This window comes from Sphaeramia orbicularis, chromosome 7 (genome assembly GCF_902148855.1).
Source record: "Sphaeramia orbicularis chromosome 7, fSphaOr1.1, whole genome shotgun sequence".
Classification (NCBI taxonomy): Eukaryota; Metazoa; Chordata; class Actinopteri; order Kurtiformes; family Apogonidae; genus Sphaeramia; species Sphaeramia orbicularis.
Genome location: NC_043963.1, coordinates 41,804,367 through 41,826,455, shown reverse-complemented (window position 1 = coordinate 41,826,455; position 22,089 = coordinate 41,804,367). Strand labels below are relative to the sequence as shown.

At 37.5% G+C, this 22,089-nt stretch overlaps 1 protein-coding gene across 1 annotated transcript in view; it reads right to left on the bottom strand.

The window, feature by feature from the left end:
- Positions 1-758: 758 nt before the first annotated feature.
- Positions 759-22,089, bottom strand: part of LOC115423108 (copine-9-like) — a 275,059-nt gene continuing 253,728 nt past the window's right edge. The window contains exons 18-20 of the mRNA XM_030139830.1: positions 17,146-17,203; positions 11,760-11,833; positions 759-1,496 (exon numbers count right to left, since the gene is read on the bottom strand). Of these exons, the coding sequence (XP_029995690.1) occupies positions 1,314-1,496; positions 11,760-11,833; positions 17,146-17,203 (315 nt within the window). The 3' untranslated portion in view covers positions 759-1,313. The remainder of the gene's footprint in view (positions 1,497-11,759; positions 11,834-17,145; positions 17,204-22,089) is intronic.

The window sequence follows — 22,089 nt, the reverse complement described above, 5'->3', positions numbered from 1 at the left end:
AAAGGGTTAATAAAACAGACAAAAGTTAGTTTTAATCAATATTCAGCTGAAACAAATACAGTTAAATCATTTACTGATAACATTTTAAGTTGAATTATTTTATATTGAGTGGATTCCAGTGATAAAAGAGGAAGAACAACAGTTGCTTTTCCATTGGACAGCTGTGCAAAAACTTTACCGATATTTACTAAATGTTGAAAAAACATAAGTGCGTAATTTCGGTTTCTCCATTAAATCACAAATGCAATGATTTGTTTATTTATTATCGCGAGATGACAGGAGACGTCATTCTACAAACATGGCGACAAACGTAAATATGGTGTTGATTAGCAGATATATTCATTATTATTATATATTACCCCTCTATCTCGTACTAAATTTAAAAATGATCGTGTTTTCTGGCGCGTCCACACATACCATGACATGTTTCTTCTTCTTCTTCGCTTGTTGTAACGTACGTCAACATCTATTTTTTAATTCACCTGACTCTAGCTGCGAAAAAAAGGTCTTTCCATTGCAGTTTTGCATGATATACCATTTGCGCTACACCCGGAAAACCACCTCTTGCCAAAAGCACAAAAACTTTTAATCGAAAAATGAGACTTTTGACGAAATTGACGTTTTTCCATTAGGTAAATTTTTATGCGCAAGTTATATTTGCACAATTTGAGGGTCAATGGAAAAGCGACTAATGATTCATTTTACTTAAAAATTTTCAAAGAATTTTCACCAATTAAAGAAAAAAAATACATTTAACATTATTTAAGAGTTCATTAAACCTTAAATTGTGGTAAATTATTTAAAGTATGTCTAATAAAATGTCCTCAAGAGCTTTAGTAAATCTGCTATTTTAATATCTAAGCACTGATCAAACTCTGACTACATTTTTAACAGGTTGTAATCTACATTTCTTGTGAAGTTAATTCAGTTTTATTCCACTTTTAAGCTGCATAAACTATCTGTGATGGTCTTTTTATAATACGTTTTACTTCATACAACATCAGATCTAGTGAAAAAACACATATGTGTATTTGTTGCTGTGGATGTTCTTATGAGTCCATATTTTTTACAGTGTACAGCTCAGTTCTAACACATTCATGTAAAAGTTCTAATAGCAGAGTGGTTGCTATGGCGGCAGCAGCAGCGTACGGATGATAGGTGTGTTTAACTTCAGCGATGATGACGGAGGAGAGTCACAGCTCAGTCCTGCTGCTTTAGGGGGGGAGATAAGCAGATGGGGGGGTCTGGGATGAGGGGGGTACAGAGACAGTTTCATAGTGGGGAGGGGGCGGAGCTGAGGGGCCACCGTGTGGTCAGATGTGGCGGTGCAGCTCTGGCAGCGGCGGCGTGGACATGGCCGGCCTGGGTTCCACTCCTCGACTCTTCATGAAGGACAGCAGCTGGTCGGGGATCTCGGCCAGGACGTCCTTGGCCAGACGGGCCATGCTCAGAACCTGGTTACCGGATCTGTCGATGTAGTCTCTGAACGGAACAAACTAGAACACACAGTAGTTATTAGACACAAAGAACCACGTTACAGTCAGGTCCAACTACTACAGAGTTCACCAGTTCTGTTTTGATGTCAGAATTTCAAGATTAACTTGTATTTTTTATTTATTTTTTTTAATATTTTATTTGGCAGTTTTCAGTTACGTAAAAAACACACCCAAAAAACAACAAAAAACAACACAAAAACACAAAGGCTCAGATGTGTGTAACAACTAATTAATTAACTAAGCAGCCAGTCCTTGTTAGAATTGCTAGCTAGAGGTGTTCCCGCATTCTTAGTGAGAATTTTAGTGTTCTGGTATGTGCATCAAATGTTCCAGGTTAAATGGGATGAAGTTGTATCTGCTCCATTTCGTCTTAGTGATGGAGTCCGGAAAGGAGGAATCTTATCTCCTATTTTATTTAATGTGTATGCCAGGGTAGAGACTGCGATCTGGTAGGATCGGCGATTCTACCAGTAGAAACTCCGATCAGAGTCTCTACCGGTAGAAACTCCGATCAGAGTCTCTACTGGTAGAATCGCCGATCCTACCAGATCGCAGTCTCTACCCTGACATGTACATGGATGAAATGTCACATCAGTTAAACAGGGCAAACACTGGATGTCTTGTGGGAAACACAATGGTCAACCATCTGATGTAGGCTGATGATTTGGTCCTGCTCATGTAACAGGGTCAATTATCTAGCAGCAATGTGGGTATGTATATTATATTGTGTATTGTTATAATTACACAAAATCTCTTCATTTTATTTTAATTTCTTTTGGTTGGTACCTGACATTGTGGGCCTCCAGGTCAGTGTGTGGAACTTTTGGTTTTGGTCTGTTCCCCATCGAACAATTTACAGTGTGACACTGCGCTCTATAACCAGAGTTTTCGCGCCTTTGCCTCTTCCCTTTTGTTCTGGATTTCTGTGGGAGAGGTAAGCAGCCATACAGTTCGTGAAAATTTTTGGTTTAACTTCTGTTAATTTAACTTTTTTTTTACATGAACCGGCTAGTTTAGGCTGTATCAGGCGCTTATAATGTACTTAAACACATTTCTTTATCATTTGGTTTGTGCAGGAGTGTGTTTTACGGGGGTCGCTGACTGGAGGTCTTTATGTTTTATCATTTTTGTCAGAACAAGAAACGGAGACTGCCTCCAAAGACACACGTGCGGGTCTCGTCATTAAAAGAAAAAGAACACAACGCAGAGTCCGACACCACCGGTTACACTAAGTCCGTATAGTGCTGGGCTGCAGCAGATGTTGAAGGTGTGCTCTCAGTATGGCACAGACTATTGCCGCCTTTCCACTACGTGGAACCAGCTCGACTCAGCTCGGCTCAACTCGGTATTCGGGGCGGCCATGGCTCAGGTGGTAGAGCGGGTCGTCCAAATAACCTAAGGGTTGGCGGTTCGAATCCCGCTCTATCCTAGTCAGTCCATTGTGTCCTTGGGCAAGACACTTCACTCTCCTTGCCTCCAGTGCCACTCACACTGGTGCATGAATGTGTATGAATGTTTGGTGGTCGGAGGGGCCGTAGGCACAGACTGGCAGCCACACTTCTGTCAGTCTGCCCCAGGGCAACTGTAGATACAAATGTAGTTTACCACCACCACAGGGAGGATGTGAGAGCGAATGAATAATGGATCAATAATGTAAAGCGCTTTGGGTGTCTAGAAAAGCACTATATAAAATCCAAATCCATCATTATTATTATTATTTTTTTAACTCTTTCAATGCCATGGGCCGATTAAATCGGCTTTACGAATACAACCTTTAAAGTGCCACGGGCCGATCAGATCGGCTTTGGAGAACACGCCATATTTGTGTACAAACAAACCATCCACCCCCATTTCTTTCTCACATTTCGATGACGTTCTTTCTGTGTCCCCCTTTTGAGACCAATCAGACGGGAATTTGAGGTCACGCGACCGAATAAATTATGCAAATTACGATCAATAATGAATCGGCTGCGTCCGGTGCGTTTTGAATCTAATCAGCAATCGGTCGGATGTTACCGAGCGGTTTCCTGCAGGATTCGTCAAATATTATAAAACGATGCGAAATACTGAAAAACGGCCAAATTCTGTGGCACTTTTAAGGCTTATTAGCCCCTTAACTGTCTGGCACCGAAAGAGTTAAACTTTATTTATAGAACTTTTTAACATTTATAAAACTTTTCATTTCACAAGTATAACATTTGTAATTTCAAGCAAGGTATTCATAATACAAAGATTGACACTAGACATGATAAACAAACAGAACCCAAGGCAAAACAAAACAAACAAAACAAAACAAAAAAAAGGCAATACAAACAAGACACACATAAAGACGTCAAGACAGTGCATTCTGGTACCATTAAAGGAGGAGAGAAAATAAATAAATAAATAAATAAATAAAACAGGTAAGTAACAATATAAACACCTAAGATGTTTTTAAAGTTCCAGGCCAGGCAACATATTCACGCAGTGTAAAAGAGGCTCCCATATTTGGTAAAATTTATTGATAGAGTTATTTAGGGTGCACCTAATTTTTTCTAACTTTATATTAAGCATGATGTCTCTAATCCATTGATCACGTGTTTAGGTGATGAGTCCTTCCATTTGAAGAGAATGGTACGTCTAGCTAGTACAGATGCAAAGGCCACAACTTTTTGTAGGTTAGCTGAAGGAATCCAATCCATTATTATTATTATTATTATTATTATTATTATTATTATTATTATTATTATTATTATTATTATTATTATTCCTGGAGACCGTTTCCATTACAAGATAGTACTGACTTTACAGTACCTGGACGTCATAGCGATGCGGCACGTTACTTTCATGTCGTCTGTTCAGAGAGTTGCTGATAAACTCACTTCTTGCATGTTGTCTTGTCTGAATTTTTACGTCGGCCACCAAAGACTGAATCTCCTCGACCGACCATGGTGTAGTTTTGGGCTGTTATCATGTGGATTAACCTACCGCTATATTTACTGTCCACTTCCACATCTGTTTTTTGTAAAACGGCGGGTCACAGAGAAAACTGTCTGACCAATCAGTAATCTGCAGTGTTATACGTCACGTTTTAGTATCTGGTCCCCAGTCCTGGAACCTTGGTGGGGGGGATACCAAAAAACTAGTACCGGGCACCAGATTCCAGGTCCTTTTCCGTAATGGAAACGCAAAAAGGCCGAGCTGAGTCGAGTCGAGTCGAGCCGATACCACGCAGTAGAAACGGGGCATAAGATTTATTCTCAAGATAACATGCTGATAAGGAAGTTTTCTGTGTGCTCTGATTCAGGGATGTGTTCTCTATTCAGAACCTCCATCCCTCCTACGTCCCTCGGTGGCAACGTCAACTGTTTGTGACCACAGGAGTGCCACCTTATGAGGCACTATTAAGACAGTTGATGTTTAGTTTTATGTCGCCTGGATACATCAGAGAACCACATTATAGAAGCCCTAGTCAGCCCCCTGAAAAGCTGCTATCGTTTCACTTCTAAACTGAGACGGCATTGGTGCGACAGTTTGTATATTTTATAATGTGCGTAATTTTTGTATCTCCTTTTTATTCTTTTTATTCTATTTATTCTGTCTGTTGTGTGCTTGTGGTTTATGGACTTGTGTCTGCAATAAAGTTTATTATTATTATTATTATTATTATTATTATTATTATTATTATTATTATCATTATTATTATTATTATTATTATTATTAAAGAAAGAAAGAAAGAGTGGCAGAGGCAGAAGACAGTCACTAGTACACAGATATACACTCTAGTCCAGTTTAACTTCCTCCAAGTCAAAGTTATTATCGTTAACGAAAACTAACGAAATGACAAAAACTAGAATTGTAAAAACATTTTTGTTAACTGAAATAAATAAAAACTATAATTAAAAGAAAGAAAACGATAACTAACAAACTGTATTGTGTGTTTACAAAACTAACTAAAACTGATAAAAATTATGGATAAAATTCCCTTCATTTTCATCTTTGTCAGTGTCGGATTGATATGAAATTGATTTACTTCCCTGAAGCAATGTTAGCTAGCGGCACCATATGATATTTAACGGTCCGTCACTTCTCGTCACTTGTCATTTAGAGTCAGCTTTTCGTCCCCACTCTACCTGGAAACATGGAGACTAAAGTTGGGAGAAAGTAGCAGTCCTGTCTGGGATTTATTTGAATGCAACGGAGAAGAAGAGAAAACTAAAACTAGAAGCACTCGGAGAGTGCAGACCTCCGCCAAGGCTGATCAGTGGGCCCCCCCGAGGGCCCCCCCACCCCCGATCACCCCCAAAAGTTAATCATTTCTTCCTTATCCCATTTCCAACAAACCCTGAAAATTTCATCCAAATCTGTCCATAATTTTTTGAGTTATGTTGCACACTAACGGACAGACAGACAAACAAACAAACAAACAGACAAACAAACAAACAAACAAACAAACAAACAAACCCTGGCAAAAACATAACCTCCTTGGCGGAGGTAACTAAGCATTTAGAAAAAAACAAAAATGAATAAAAACTAGCAAACCTGCTCTAAAAACTAATTAAATGAATTAGAGAAAAAAAAAAGTCAAAACGAAATAAAACTAAACTATAATGAAAAATCCAAAACTATTAGAACTTTGGGTACCACCCCTGTTGAGAACCACTGTACTAAGGCACCTGAGAAATATTCTGTATGTATTTTTTTGCTGTTTTACACCAAGTTTTAAATAAAGCTTCGAAGAGAATTTCGGCTTTTCTTGAGAAACCTATGTATTTGCAGAGATAGTCACCATGCACACATACAAGCAGGGGCAGAATAAGGCTAATAACAGGATTAGTAGGTATGTGAATGTAAATGCAGCATGATCAGATAAACTGAATTCTATTCCTGCAGTCTCATATGCTTCAAAATCCTAGACTCCTCATTTATCAGTGGACCTGTGAACACTACACTGTTATCTGCAGCTACTGTAATAGCTTCCTACTTGTGTTCTTATATCTGTAAGGTCTGTCTAATATTGCAGTTTACTGCTGGCAGTTGTGTTTTATCAGTCCCTGATGGGATTTCTGCCTGACCTTTATTAAAGAATTATATTGTATATTATTACACTGCATAAAGAGTCTTGCAGGTAAACACTGTATGCGTTTGCTTGGTCCAGACAAATTCAGACTGACCTTTGGACCACGCTGGTTTTACTCTGTACTGGTGGATATCATTAGCCTCACAGCAAACACGAATGGACAAAAGTATTGGGACACATTGAATTCAGGTGTTTCTTTTCAAACAGGGGTCTGAGATACAAAACAATAACAACAAATGTCATAATTATATAGTTTTATATAGTATTATATCTCAAATAACCATGAGCAGGACATCTTACAGCTGTAGCCATGATGTGTCCCCAAACATCAATATTTCCTTTTTGAGTTTAATGGGAGATTTTTCTTCCTCAGTGAGATATCAAATCGATTATTATAATTGATGTTTATATCTCAAATCAGTAGGAACAGGACATCTTACAGCTGTAGACATGATGTGTCCCAATATTTTTGTCCATATAGTTTTTACACATCACTATTCCTTTAAGTTTAATGGGAGATTTTTTTCTGAAGTGAGATGTGAAGAAAGTAAATGGTTAGTTGAGGTAGAAATTTATTTATTTAGTCAGGACATGAAAATTATTTTACAAATTTGAAGGTAGAATATTTAAAATCATAGTCATGGATAAAAAACAAATATCAATGTTGAGAGGAATTATGTAAAAGCCACCTCTGAGGCATTTTGGAAGCAAAGAGAGAAGTTTTATATTGTAACAAGTGTTCAGAGAACGCAAACCTCCGCCAAGTATCCCGAATGGTGTGCATGTGTGGATGTGTGGTAAATGGGATTTTCAATGTTGAACTGAAATGTCCACAGAATCCACATTCCACAGTGGATATGGACAATTTTGTGCCAGATACAAGATATTGTTATAAGCTATGGGTGGATCAAATTGGAGGCTAATCGGAGTCGTTTTGAATTTTTTATGAATTTTCAAAAATTGCTTTATGATGAAAGATAGGAAAATTTGAGATTTTGTGACCTTGCTGTGACCTTGAACTTTGGCCTACTTGGCCCAAAATTTAATGGGTTTGTCCCAGGGCCTAGACCTATCTATGGGGAAAATTTAGTGTCATGTCTCGTCAGATTTGTTAATTATGTTAATGTTTAATGTTTCATGTCTTGTCATTGGTTTTCAGTGTTCTGTCATTTGATTAGTCACTTTATGTTAAATTAGAGTCATTCCCATTTGGTCCTGTCTTGCACTTCCTGTTTCATTTCGTACACATCTCTTCCCTCTCGTTTCAGACCCTGACTTCCTCCCTTTGTGTGTTTTCCCACCAGTGTGATTGTTAGCCCCACCCCTGATTGTTGTCACCTGTGGTCCCCTACCTCATGTAATAATAATAATAATAATAATAATAATAATAATAATAATAATAATAACTAGAAAAGCACTCAGAGAGCGCAGACCTCCGCCAAGGCAGATCAGCCCCCCCCCCAAATCACCACCAAAATTTAATCATTTGTTCCTTGTGCCAGTATCAACATTTCCTGAATTTCCAACTCCACCCATAATGTTTTGAGTTATCTTGCTAACAGATAAACTACTATATCACTTTTGCTACACATGATGAATCCATCTTTAATATCTTGTAGAACCTGTTGGGAACTTATTTTGTATTTTTTTTACCAAGCACTCTGCACATTCATTGTGGAGTTACACATACATATGTTGAAAATATCCCTATCTCCCAATGATAAAGAATCCTTTTAAAAATTCCTGGTTCCAGACAATGATCCAGATCAGTCCCAAAATCTAATCATTTGTTATTCGTCCCATTTCGGACATTTCCTGAAAATTTCATCAAAATCTGTCCATAACTTTTTCAGTTACGTTGCCAACTAACCAACAAACAAACCCTGGCAAAAACATAACCTCCTTGGCAGAGGTAAAAATCTTACCAAGATAATTTTTCACTTGTTCCATTGGAAGATTGTTTTGATTAATTCAAGATTTTGTTGCTTAATTCAAGCAAAATAAAATCCGCAATCTGGATCAGATCCGGATCAGTCTTTGCCATTTGATAGAACACCCCATTGTAAATCCCTGAGTCAAATTGCATGAGATTTGCACAATTCCTCCATATTGTGATTTCCACCATAAATATTAGTCCCATATTTATTTTACCTATATTTTAAGATTCCTTGACCATGAAAACATACCATTAGCAACTGGATTCATAATTATATCCTTATTAGTTCAGTAGTTATTCACGAAAATCACATTTCTCGTAATGGCGGTTTTCTTCTGGATCTAGCTCCTTAAGTATTAAAGCTACATGAAATCCGGTGGCATACTCCCAATGTGGAACTGACTGAGCTACACGATGGCGCTTGTCAGAAATTTCTACCTTTAATATTAAAGGCACAGTAGGCCAAAAAGTAAGGGCACCCCCATTTTTTATATAAATTGAGATAAAATCCGCCTTCTGGATCAGATCCGGATCAGCCTTTGAAATGTGATAGAGGACCCCATTGTCAATTCCTGAGTGAAATTTCATGAGTTTTGGTCAATAATTAAGTGAGATATTGGGAAACGAAAATTTTGGCCCCATTTACCACAATGTTAACGAAAATTTCAAAGTGATCCAGAATCCAGGATTTCTTCCGGATCACCCCCAAAAGTTAATCATTTCTTCCTTATCCCATTTCCAACAAACCCTGAAAATTTCATCAAAATCTGTCCATAACTTTTTGAGTTATGTTGCACACTAACGGACAGACAAACAAACAAACAAACAAACCCTGGCAAAAACATAACCTCCTTGGCGGAGGTAATAATAATAATAATAATAATAATAATAATAATAATAATAATAATAATAGCTTTATTTATATAGCACCATTTGAAAACAAAGTTTACAAAGTGCTTTTGACAGACAAAGTAGAGGGCACAACAGCAGGATACAAGATGCAAGTAAAGACACTAAAACAGAAGCAACACAATAGGAGAGATGTGTACAACAAATGCAAAAACACTTTGAATAAATTAAATGAATTGGAATAAAGAGGACAGGGATAACGTAACATGATGCTGTCAAATCAATGTAAAAATAAAGGAGTGAGATAAAACAACATCATGTATGAGAATATGAATTAATCAAACAGGATAAGATTCAAATTTAAAAATAAAAAGGGACAAACATCACATAAAAGCAAGTCTATAAAAATGTGTTTTAAGAAGTGATTTAAAAAAGATATATAAATAGTCCTGTCTCCCTTTGTCTTGTGCCAGTTCATTGGATTCCATCAAGGTGTTCACGTCAAGCGGCCAACCAGGTGTTTTCCATGTTTGTCAGGTTTTTGTTTCAAGTTTTTTTCAGAAAGAGTTTTTTGTTCATCATGGAGATTGTGTTTAGTTTGATGTATCCTCCTTGAGAGCGCTTTTTCTTAATCACTTTTTCATTATTAAAACACTTTTGTTAAAATCTTCAGTTCTTGTGAGTCGTGCATTTGAGTCAACCATTTCGTAAGTCAAGGAGTTCTAACATTTGGTAAAGATGGTTGTAATAGTTTTCCCGTAAAGTTGCTAACAATCAAATAAATAAACACACAAAGCAAAGTGATCACAATACCTCCTGGCAGAGGTAATAAATATCACAGTGATTATTAATATTGATGTTTATATATATATGTATATATCTTACAGCTGTAGACGTGATATGTCCTCATATTTTTTGTCCATATAGTTTATAAACATCAATATTTCCTTTTTGACTTTAATGGGAGATTTTTCTTCCTCAGTGAGATGTGAAGAAAGTAGATGGTTAGTTGTGGTTGAAAATTCTTATTTATAGTCAGAGCATGAAAAATATTTTAGAAATTTAGAGGTAGAACATTTAAAATCATAGTCATGGATTAATTAACCTCCTGGCTAGTTGTGGTAGAAAAATCTTTTATTTAGTCAGAGCAGGAAAAATATTTCACAAATTTAGAGTTAGAACATTTAAAATCATAGTCATGGATTAAAAAAAAGAATCAATGTTGAGAGAAATTAAGTAAAAACCATCTCTGAGGCATATTGGGAGCAAAGAGAGTAGTTTTATATTGTGATAAATATCATATCGATTATTAATATTGATGTTTATATCTCAAATCAGCATGGACATCTTACAGCTGTAGACATGACATGTCCCAATATTTTTGTCCATATAGTTTATAAACATCAACATTTCCTTTAAGTTTAATGGGAGATTTTTTCTTAAGTGAGATGTGAAGAAAGTAGATGGTTAGTTGTGGTAGAAAATTATTATTTAGTCAGAGCATGAAAAATATTTTACAAATTTAAAGGTAGAACATTTAAAATCATAGTCATGGATTTAAAAAAAAAAAAAAAAATCAATATTGAGAGAAATTAAGTAAAAATAATCTCTGAGGCATTTTGGAAGCAAAGAGAGTAGTTTTATATTGTCATAAACATCAAATCGATTATTAATCTTGCAGATGTAGCCATGATGTGTCCCAATATTTTTGTCCATATAGTTTATAAACATCAATATTTCCTTTAAGTTTAATGGGAGATTTTTTTCTTAAGTGAGATGTGACGAAAGGAGATGGTTAGTTGTGGTAGAAAATTATTATTTAACCACAGCGGGAAAAATATTTCACAAATTTAAAGGTAGAACATTTAAAATCAAAGCCGTGGATTTAAAAAAATTCAATATTGAAAGAAATTAAGTATAAACCATCTGTGAGGCATTTTGGAAGCAAAGAGAACAACTGAAACCAAACTAATCAATGTAATATTTATCCCAAAATAAAACTATATTATGACATTTGTGATTATTGTTTTGTATCCCAGACCCCTGTTAGAAAAGAAACACCTGAATTCAACGTGTCCACATACTTTTATCAATTTATGTATGATTTAGGCAACAATGCTACGAGGCTAACAATATTACAGCATATACTTCTACACTTCTGGGGCTCTGTGGGTTATTCTGTAGATTACCAAAGCCTCAGTTGTGGAGTCAGTGTCTCAGTCAGACAATAAGTGTTATTGGCCCACAGTAGAAGACTGATGTATATGCATGAAGCTGCTCTCATTTGTGTTGGAGTATTTGTTGGGAACGGATGTGATCATCCTAAAGGGACCCCCCCCTACACCCCCCCACATCGCTGCTGTAGACAGGCGCATGCTGGAGACCAACCTGCAAAGTTCCATAGAATTCTAATGAGTACCTGTACGATGTCTCTCTCAGCCAGCCGTCCTCTGGAGGATACTCTCACTTCATCTCCATCCAGCTCCTCCATGGCTACAGAGACACAGACAGAACTACTCAACACTGGAATCACTGAGGGACAAGATAAAGGAGACACACCTCAGTCTCTTATATGTTTCTTAATGTAATTGCTGAGATGGAAAAAGCATGGGGAATTAAAGTAGGGATTCAGTGGAGAAACTTTCACGTCCCAAATGTGTCAAACTTAAAGCAAAAATGATGATGATGATGATGATTTTGTCTTGAGGTCATTTTGGGACAAAAAATAAATTTAAAATGGGACAGAGGTCATCACAGCGGGAATTACCTTCACATATCCACTTAAAATAACATTCTATGCCAGGGGTGTCAAACTCATTTTAGTTCAGGGGCCATATTCAGCTAAATTTGATCTGAAGTGGGCCGGACCAGAAAAATAATAACATAATAACCTATAAATAATGACAACTCCAAATTTTTGTCTTTTAGTGTAAAAAAAACCCCCCATTAAATTATGAAAATACGTACTTTATAAACTATTAAAAAAAAACAAAACAAAACAAAAAAAACACTGAAACTGCAATTTAAATAAAAAAAAAAAAACATAAGAAAATGTAGTGCAATTTTAACAATATTATTCCTCAACTAATCATTTCTACATGTGCATTATGGATCAAATCTACAAAGATCAGATCAGAGATCAAATCTACATTTTTATTTTAAAAAAAATGTAATAACATGGTTCATTATGTAATAACAATCCAAATTAATATAATTTCAGAGCAATTTAGAAGAAATTAGTCACAGGAGCTACAGGTAATGGAATCAGAACTTTAACCACACAGTTTAAAGATGAAAATAAAAATGTTTCAAGTGCATTTCTTAATAAATTTCTCAAATTGTAATAACTTACTACATAATGCGAAAAAATTTACTACATAATGCATTGAGGTAGTTTATTACAAAATGCATCAGTTTATTACATAATGCGGCTTTATTACAAGATGACCTGACATTCTTATTACATTTTGAACTTTTATTACACAATGGGAATTTATTACATAATGCAGCTCAACAGGGACACATCTAAAACATGCAGGATTGTGGCTCTCCAGGACCAGGGTTGGCCACCCCTGTTTTAGTGTCACTGGAAAGGCCTCTGGTGAATGAATTCCTCCCCCCTTACCTGGTGGATTATCTATGTATTGCATGTATCTAATTGTATACATCAGGTTTTTCAAGAAAAGAAATATCACAATGATCATGTAGAGGGCTTCAAAACTCATGTATCAAATATGATACGTTTGGTGTTATAGGGTTAATGAACTCAATTGGCTGAACAGGACAGAGCAGCACAGCCAAGAACCTGGAGGGGGCGGGGTCATTTGTATTTAAAGGGCCAGCACTAAAAACAACCTTTCTGGTGTCATGACTCAGAAATAGAGGGAATGCACATACATCACTTCCCCTCTGGGCCACGCCTCTCTCAGTCAGACTGAGTGGCAAAAACAAACCGGCTCAACATGGCGGAGCATAGCAGGAACTACAGCGAGACTGGGAAAAATGTGGAACATAACATGAAATTAAAGACAGTTGGACTGGACATGGATCCATACAAGCTACCAAACAACAAGTGGTCTACCAACATTGATATGTGGACAGAAATCACGTATCCTGACATTTATATGAACCTGATTTCAACACCGGGAAAATCCCCAATGCAAAGGCTGAAAGCATACAAAAGCCAGAGTTGTTGACATCCTCGTCATCGTTAATTAGAGGATTACAGCTGGTGAGTGCTTTCAGTTCAACATACTATTGTTTTTGAGGTTTTCTGTCAGTGCAGACGTGTTTTCTTGGTGGTGATTGCCAAGGTAAAGGCCCAGCAGTACTGCCCACAGTTCACTACTGATTTACTGGAGTTGAACCCTTAGTGTTGACCCAAGTGAGTGGATGATCTACTGGTACTGTGGAGATTTAAGTGGAGTTAACATCAAATACTTGATACAACACAGCTACAACTGCTTTGTGCTAGAGTACCCCCTTATTTGGAAAACTAGGTTAGCCTCAGTTTAAGCTAGTTCACAAATTATGTAGAGCACAAGGTTCAGAATCACACAATTGAAGACCAAAAACGTTTCAGTTATGAAACATAGAACTAAATGACAGATGCTAACATTAAGAGCTTTACTAAGAAGTAATGTTAGCCAAAACAATATGTAATTTAAAGTATGATTTTACGCAAGAATACAGCATAAATTAACGTTACCTGACACAAATCCAGGTTTCGTTGCCTGGATTCCAGTGATTTCAACAAATTGCAGTGATCCATCGGCTTCTTCTGTCTTTGGCTTTAGGTCGCCGCTAAAACGATAGCTTCGAGTGCTTTTTAAACCTATTTGTGCAATCAATGGCACAACAGCTCTGACCCATTTTTTAGATTGTTCTAAAGTTTTCGCAGTATTCAAGCCAAAGCCGCTACTCATCTCCCTCTTTCTGCCACTCAGTGGAAGTAACCGCGGTGACTTCCGCTAGCGGTGACGTCACGTGCATACCCTCTATAGGGTTGAAGATAGACCTGTGGAGTTGAATTAATGAAGAATTCAGACCCAAGCATAGCATTTACAGTTTATGTAGACCACAGGGAAATGTTTTAAAATGCATAATTCTATTTTTTTTTTTTTTTAAAAAAAAGCAAAATATCACTCCTTTAATTAAAAAAAGTGAGTACTTCAACCACCTTGTCCCTGCACCTCCACCCACTGCTTTTATATCCTCTGTATTTCAAAGACCAGTGAGTAATGACACGGTGGGTGCATCTACTTCTTTTCTTCAGTCTACGGTCAGTGCATTCTGTTGATAGTCGAAGCTCTGCGGGTTAAGAGCGGAGCTACAGGAGTGCATTCAGCCATTTCAAAACTGGCCAAATATGTGTGGAAGTGCCGGCTTGAAAAATTCGACTCCAGCGGAGATGTCATTGCGAGAGGTCTTCAACAACAACCTCTGCAACACTGTACATTCAAGAGTTATTCTGGCACAGATGCAAAGCAGCCTGGATATGTGGCACTGTCACGGAAAGGAGGTGGAGGTCAAACCAGCACAAACCCAGATAATGTTAGAGGACAAATACTGGCACTGACAGCGGCGACATGCCAGGAGGGTAAGGACAGTGAACCTACGAGGAAACAGAGCGCAAACATCCAGACAAAGGCAGTAAACAAAGGTAATTAGACACAAACACAACCATGCAAACCCACTCTGAGCCCCTTCCAAACATGCCTGAATAGTTTCACCGGCCATCCCACCGCTCGATTGCTTAAACAAGGAGAAAACGAAAGCCCGTCCAACACCGTTATCAGCTGTTAAGTCATCACACCCCGCTGAGCGAACGCACACACACTCGTACACACTAAATCTCTGAGCTTCCACTGAAAACTCATTGATCTGTGGGCTGTAAGATGCTGGCACACTTGACTCCATTGACTTTCTACAGCAACTCTCTCCGGATGGGAATCAGCACTCTGCTCTATAAAGAACCAATTATGACACAGCTGCTGCAGGATAACACTTTCCTGTTTACTCACAATCACCGAAGGTAAATGTCAGGCAGACTATCAGATAGCACGTCTGGGCTACGACAAGGACAAGGGATTTTACCACATCTTTATATCTTTACTATTTTAACCCATAAAGGCCCAAACACCCAAAATCGACTAAAAACATCTACTGATCTAAACTGTTTAATACCTGTTGATCCACTAATTCTATCAATACATGTAAATAATTGGTGTAAAATACAGTTTGCCATCTTTTCATGGTCATCAGATATGATCCATTTGGACGTTCAGAGGCTCCATAGTTACCGTGAAAACACAGTCATCTTCTACAGCATTGATTCACCACAGTGGTGTAGTGGTCCCTGGAGAAGTGGGTAGACTCTCAATTTTTGCCCTTTTTCTTTTTTCTTTCTTTTTTTTTTTAAAAGTAGTCCAGAAAAACACCATTTTCAAAACAGTGACATGTCAGACTACTCTATTTAGTTTCCCAAAAATCCATCAGTAGTATTTGCTCACTATTATAAAATTATCATGACTTGATCAGGAGCAGTTTGTAGGTTTTACTGGTCACACAAGCAGCTGCATGAATGTAAATGTATTCAACATGAGGCAAACATAGGATAATGTTAGCCTTTCATAACGTTAGTCTACTTGAATAGTTGAACTATTGGTGACAAAATCTCTTCTCTAAATGTGCAGTCATATGTCCAGTAGTTTAACAGTGAGTCATTGTGAAACCACCGTAAAACTTATCTCAGAATTATTTATTCCATGAAAGTAGGTTCTCTCTTGAAAGACGTTTATTCTGCCTTTCTCGTTCACATTTCCAATAATCATGCATCTTTCAACAAGACGTGCAGTGACCTGTCAATCAACTGGGGTGGAACTGGCACCAGAGGTGTCCAGTCAGGTTCCAGAGGTGGCCAGCGCTAGTTATTATTTTCCTCAGCATGACCCGCCCTATTCTGCCTTTGATTGGCTCATCAGTCCTCATGCCTAAAGAAAACCAATCTAATCAGTAAAGGTATGAAATACTAGCCAATTAGAGGCAGAGTAGGGCGGGTCATGACTTCACCATCCTAGGGGTAAACATGGGCAATTTGGCTCAGATACCACTGAAAGGTGTGCATCAGGGGGATTTAGAAGTGAGTATACGCAATATTGACTGAAAAGTAAGTAGGTAGACTCCGTATACCACCGTATACCCTCAACTAGACCACTGATTCACCAGTAAAACCCACGGAGTTGGATCAATGACAGTGCATGGAGACTTTTGTTTTTATGTTTAGTTCAAGATATTTTTGCTGAAAAGGTTATTTTTTTCCTTCATTTTGTTTCTGATTTCTTCTAATAACCTTTGAATTTACTCTGAGCTTTAATGATATCTACAAGATCAGTAAATTAAACATAGGAAAATACATGATTTACACTGAAAAAACTTAAACTAAAGATGATAATATTACAATATATGGTGATAAATCACTTAAGAAAGGTTAAATATAGAGAGCTACTGCAAAAGTAGCACTGGGGCTTTGTTGGTTAAGAGGACATGATTGGCTTTTCAAAGTTCCATGTAAACATTTTTGTGGCAGAAAAGCACTGGTAGTAACTACTGATAAAAGAGCAGTTTTATGACAGAACAGTCAACACTAAAACCGTGGAAGGTTCTTGAGGTTTCATTGGGGACAAAAGATACACTCTCTGGATAGTTAGATTGTGACATCAGATACCATTCAGCCTCATGTATAACTGTGGTACAAAGGAGCTGGTATAGACAGATGACAGGCTGGAGAAAAAGGGAAAACTCACCATCAAACTCAGCCGGACCAACGCCGACAATGATGATGGACAGAGGGAGTGAGGACGCCTGTAGACGAGACAAAAGGGACATTTAAGACGACCACGTTTCATCAAACCTTTATGTTCTCACACAGACCTAAGTATATCTGTTCAGAGAGAACACAAATTAATAAGCAGAAGAAGAAGAAAAAGAAGTAGAAGAAGAGCAGGAAAAAGAAGAAGAGGAAGAAAAAGAAGAAAAGGTAGAAGAAGAAAAAGAAGAATAAGAAGGAGAGGAAGAAGAAAAGGAAGAAGAAAAGGAAGGAGAAGAAGAAGGAGAGGGAAAAAAGAAGAAAAAGAAGAAGAAAAAAGAAGAAAATGTAGAAGAAAAGGAAGAAGAAGAAGGAGAGGAAGAAGAAAAAGGAAGGAGAAGAAGAAGGAGAGGGAAAAAAGAAGAAAAAGAAGAAGAAAAAAGAAGAAAATGTAGAAGAAAAGGAAGAAGAAGAAGGAGAGGAAGAAGAAAAAGAAGAAAAGGAAGAAGAAGAAAAAAGGTAGAAGGAGAAAAGGAAGAAGGAGAAGAAGAGGAAAAGGAAGAAGTAGAAGAAAAGGAAGAAGAAAAGGAAGAAGAAGGAGAAGAAGAAGAAAAGTAAGAAGAAGAAAAGGTAGAAGAAAAAGAAGAAAAGGAAGGAAAGAAAAGAAGAATCCATTAAAGCTTCCTTCCCCAAACAAACCTTGGGTCTGGAACTCAAATGGGCCACAGGAACATTTCATTTTGGTCGACAGTCGACTGAACTTCCCAAATACATATTTATACCACTGACATAAGACTACATTATATCCACACATGGTACAGTCCTGCAGTATAAACCTGTGTGTTCAAATAGACAAAGAATAAGAGGGAAATGTTCATGCATGAATTTCATATAAAACTATTCTATATTAATATAAAACACTTTGAACTGAGTCAATCAACAGAACATATTTGCTATTTTTGATGCTTTAAATTAGAATTTATTGGAAAATATTCCTCCTCTGACTACAGTAGGACTTCATGTGGTAATGGAGTATTTGTACTCTGTGGTATTTGTACTTTTTCTACTGCTGATGATGGCTTTTGCTTCACTGGTCTGTTGATCTCAGATGTTTGGTGCAGTGTTTTGAATGAGTCAGTAAAAACTGCAGATATTATGGCATTTCCACCACAATTCTGTTCTGCTTGGGTTTGGGAATCCCTGATTTAGAAAAACCAAGGTCATTATATACAGTCAAATCCAGATGTTAGTAAGTTTTTTAGTCAGTTTTGGGAAAAAGTGAACTACATGTTTTTGAAGTAGTAGTTTAAATAACTTCATAGTGTCATTTTTGTCATTGTTAGTTCACAGGTCGATAGGCCATGAGCACTGTGTCCAGTATCATCATCATATCGTCGTGATCATCATCGTCTTCATCATCATCTTCGTCATCGTCTTTGTCTTCGTCATCGTCCCTATCATCATCTTCGTCATCGTCATTGTCTTCATCATCATCTTCGTCATCATCTTCATCATTGTCTTCGTCATCGTCTTCGTCAGTCTTCGTTGTCGTCTTTGTCATTGTCTTCATCATCGTCTTTATCGTCATCTTCGTCATCGTCATTGTCTTCATCATCATCTTCATCATTGTCTTCGTCATCGTCTTCGTCAGTCTTCGTTGTCGTCTTTGTCATTGTCTTCGTCATCATCTTTATCGTCATCTTCGTCATTGTCTTCATCATCGTCAGTCTTCATCATCATCTTCGTCATCGTCTTTGTCATTGTCTTCGTCATCGTCTTTATCGTCGTCTTCGTCATTGTCTTCGTCATTGTCTTCATCATCATCTTCATCATCATCTTCGTCATCGTCTTCGTCAGTCTTCGTCATTGTCTTCGTCTTTGTCGTTGTCTTCGTCATCGTCTTTATCGTCATCTTCGTCATTGTCTTCGTCATCATCGTCGTCTTTGTCATTGTCTTCATCATCATCTTCGTCATCATCTTCGTCATTGTCTTCGTCGTCATCTTCGTCATCGTCTTCGTCATTGTCTTCGTCATCATCTTCATCTTCGTCATCATCTTCGTCATCGTCATCATCTTTGTCATTGTCTTCGTCATCATCTTCGTCATCATCTTCATCATTGTCTTCGTCGTCGTCTTCGTCATCATCTTCGTCATCGTCTTCGTCGTCATCATCATCATCTTCTTCTTCTTCGTCATCATCTTCGTCATCGCCTTCGTCGTCATTGTCTTCGTCATCATCTTCGTCATCATCTTCGTCATTGTCTTTGTTGTATTCATTAGCGATTTCTTCAAACATCTTCCCAGACGAAACTACAGGTCCAATTTGTTTCAAATTTTATGTGTAGCTTCCTTAGGATAATGTCTCCAAAGACTGTTCACAATTTTGACAAATTTTAAATTTTTTAAACATTTTTGACAAATTTTCAAATTATTTAAAATTTGCTTTTACTTATAATGGTTCATATTTTGATGGTTTATAACATGGAAATGATTAGAGATATCAATATAGTCTGGGGCACCGTTGGGGGGGGGGGGTAACATGACAAATTCATGGGGCCCAGCATTTGTGGGGGGCCCATAGAGCAGTGGAGGGGGTCCAGTGGATACAGGTTAGAAGTTGCATAAAATCTGCTGTATAAGAGAAGCATAGAAGTTGGGAGTCGGACGTTGAAAGCATGTAAAGGTTCAGTTTTGTTTCACGCCAGCGTGTCCTACATTAGTCATGGACCCCCCACCGCCTCCAGCTTGAATTTCACAAAGGGCCCAAAACATTTACCTTTCATGGAGCCCACAATTGGTAGCGGCGCCCCTGAATATAGTTACTATTGATCACTGATAGAAGTTATACATGGACTTTGATTTAATTGGTTGAGTTCTCCTTCAGTTAAAGTACCGCCCACTTCTATTGGTAGATTGATCTCCTGCATCAAGACCACAGGACTCTAACACAGAACAGAACCTGACAACCTCACAAATTCAACTTGTTATTGATGCTTGATGGAACATGCCGGTAATTAAGTGTAATTAACTATAATTACTGATTGTACATCCTACACCTTTGGCCATAAACTGTTTGGTTTTGTTGTTTTTAAATATACCGTTGCCTATGCTCTGACTTTCCGTTCCCTTTGACCAGCGCTGCTCTGTTCTTTCATCCTGGCCGTCACTGGCCCCGCCGCCACACACTGACCTTTGTGTCGTTCATGTGCAAAAGGGCGACCACTGCTCAGTGAGCAGCGACCTCTGCACTCACTGTGCTTTAACCTCTGCCAAAACAACAAAAGTCCTCATTAAGTTCAGCACCACTGTCTCAACCAGTCCTGCTACAAGTGACTCTTCAGTTGCCAAACAGAACTGCTTATCAAAACTGACAACTAAGGTGAACATCTGTGTTTTTGTTTTTATCAAGTTTTCAGTTTTGTCACATTTTAGTCATTTTACTCATATTTAACTATAGTTTTTTTATGTATTGAAAAGAAAACTTGAATAATACTTGAGATACACTGTTACCCATAAAGTTGGAATAAAATATTTTTCCATCTTATCGTGAAGGGATTGTGAAAGTGTGATTTATTCTTAATTGATAATCTGACACCAGGTCAAAGGTCAATACTGATGTGTAGAAATAGGAATAAAAAAGAGGAATGTGTCTGAAAGCATTATTCTAACTTTACGGGCAACAGTGTTCTTGGAATTGTGCACAAAACTCACCTGAATGACAGTTTTTGTTTGCATGTGACTTTATAGATTATTTATTTATTCATTCTAGGGCTGCACGATTAATTGATTTTAAATCGAAATCGGATTTTTTAATTAGGATGATTTTTAAAAAAGGGAAATCGTTAAATCGATTTCATCTCTCTCGTGCCTGCGGGCCGTGCGCTTGCGGGCTCCCGTAGGCTCCTCCTCCTATCAGTGACAGCGGTCTGTCACAGAAGTCCGTGCAATGACCGGACTTTAAACATGCTAATGAGCCCGCAGTACTTATAGCAATGTAAGCCACGGATCCCGCAACTGAAATAGAACTGCATGCGGATCACTCAAGTTCCGTTGTCCCAGATCCGTACCGTACTGTCTTCTTCCGATCTGGGTCCGGGTCTCAGGGTCATCAGCCTCAGCAGAGGAGCCCAGACAGCCCCCTGCCCACACACATCCACCAGCTCCACACATAGAATCCCTCCAGTGTGTCCTGGGTCGGTCTGTTCCACGCACGGATCCCCCAGTTTAAATAGAACCGCATGTGGATCACTCATATTAACGTGGTCAACGCACGACTGATGCCTGTCACTAACTTACATTGGTATCACTTCTGTGGGCCCAGATACCCAGGAAAAAAATAAAAAATAAAAATAAAAATAAAATAAATAAATAAATATAAATAAATAAATAAATAAATAAATAAATAAATAAATAAATAAATATATATATATATATATTTTTTTTTTTTGTTTTGTTTTGTTTTTGTTTTGTTTTGTTTTGTTTTGTTTTTTTAATAATTAATTTAGTTCTCTTACTTGCTACATTTTTCATTCACAAATGTAAGTTCTGTAACACAAAACCAAATATTATTTATTTTTTGAAAGATGTTGAACTTTATTTGAAGCTGTCAGATAAATCTGGAAACAAAAAGGCAGGTATAAAAAAGGTATAAAAAACATAAGTATTTACTCTGATTTGGACATTGTATTGTAGTGTATTCCCCCTGGCAAACTTATGTTATTTTCTTGTTGTATACATTGTTTGTATACTCTACTTCATTCAATAAAGATTTAATTAAGAAAAAATAAACTTCTGTGGGTTCATCACGTGATACCATCACAGATTTGAGGTCAGAGCAGTGCCTTGCATTGTGGGCTGCTCACGAAAACGACATGCTGACTTCTGTTGTCTTTTGTAGTTTACCCAAAAATCGAAATCAAAATCGAAAATCGAATTTTTAGA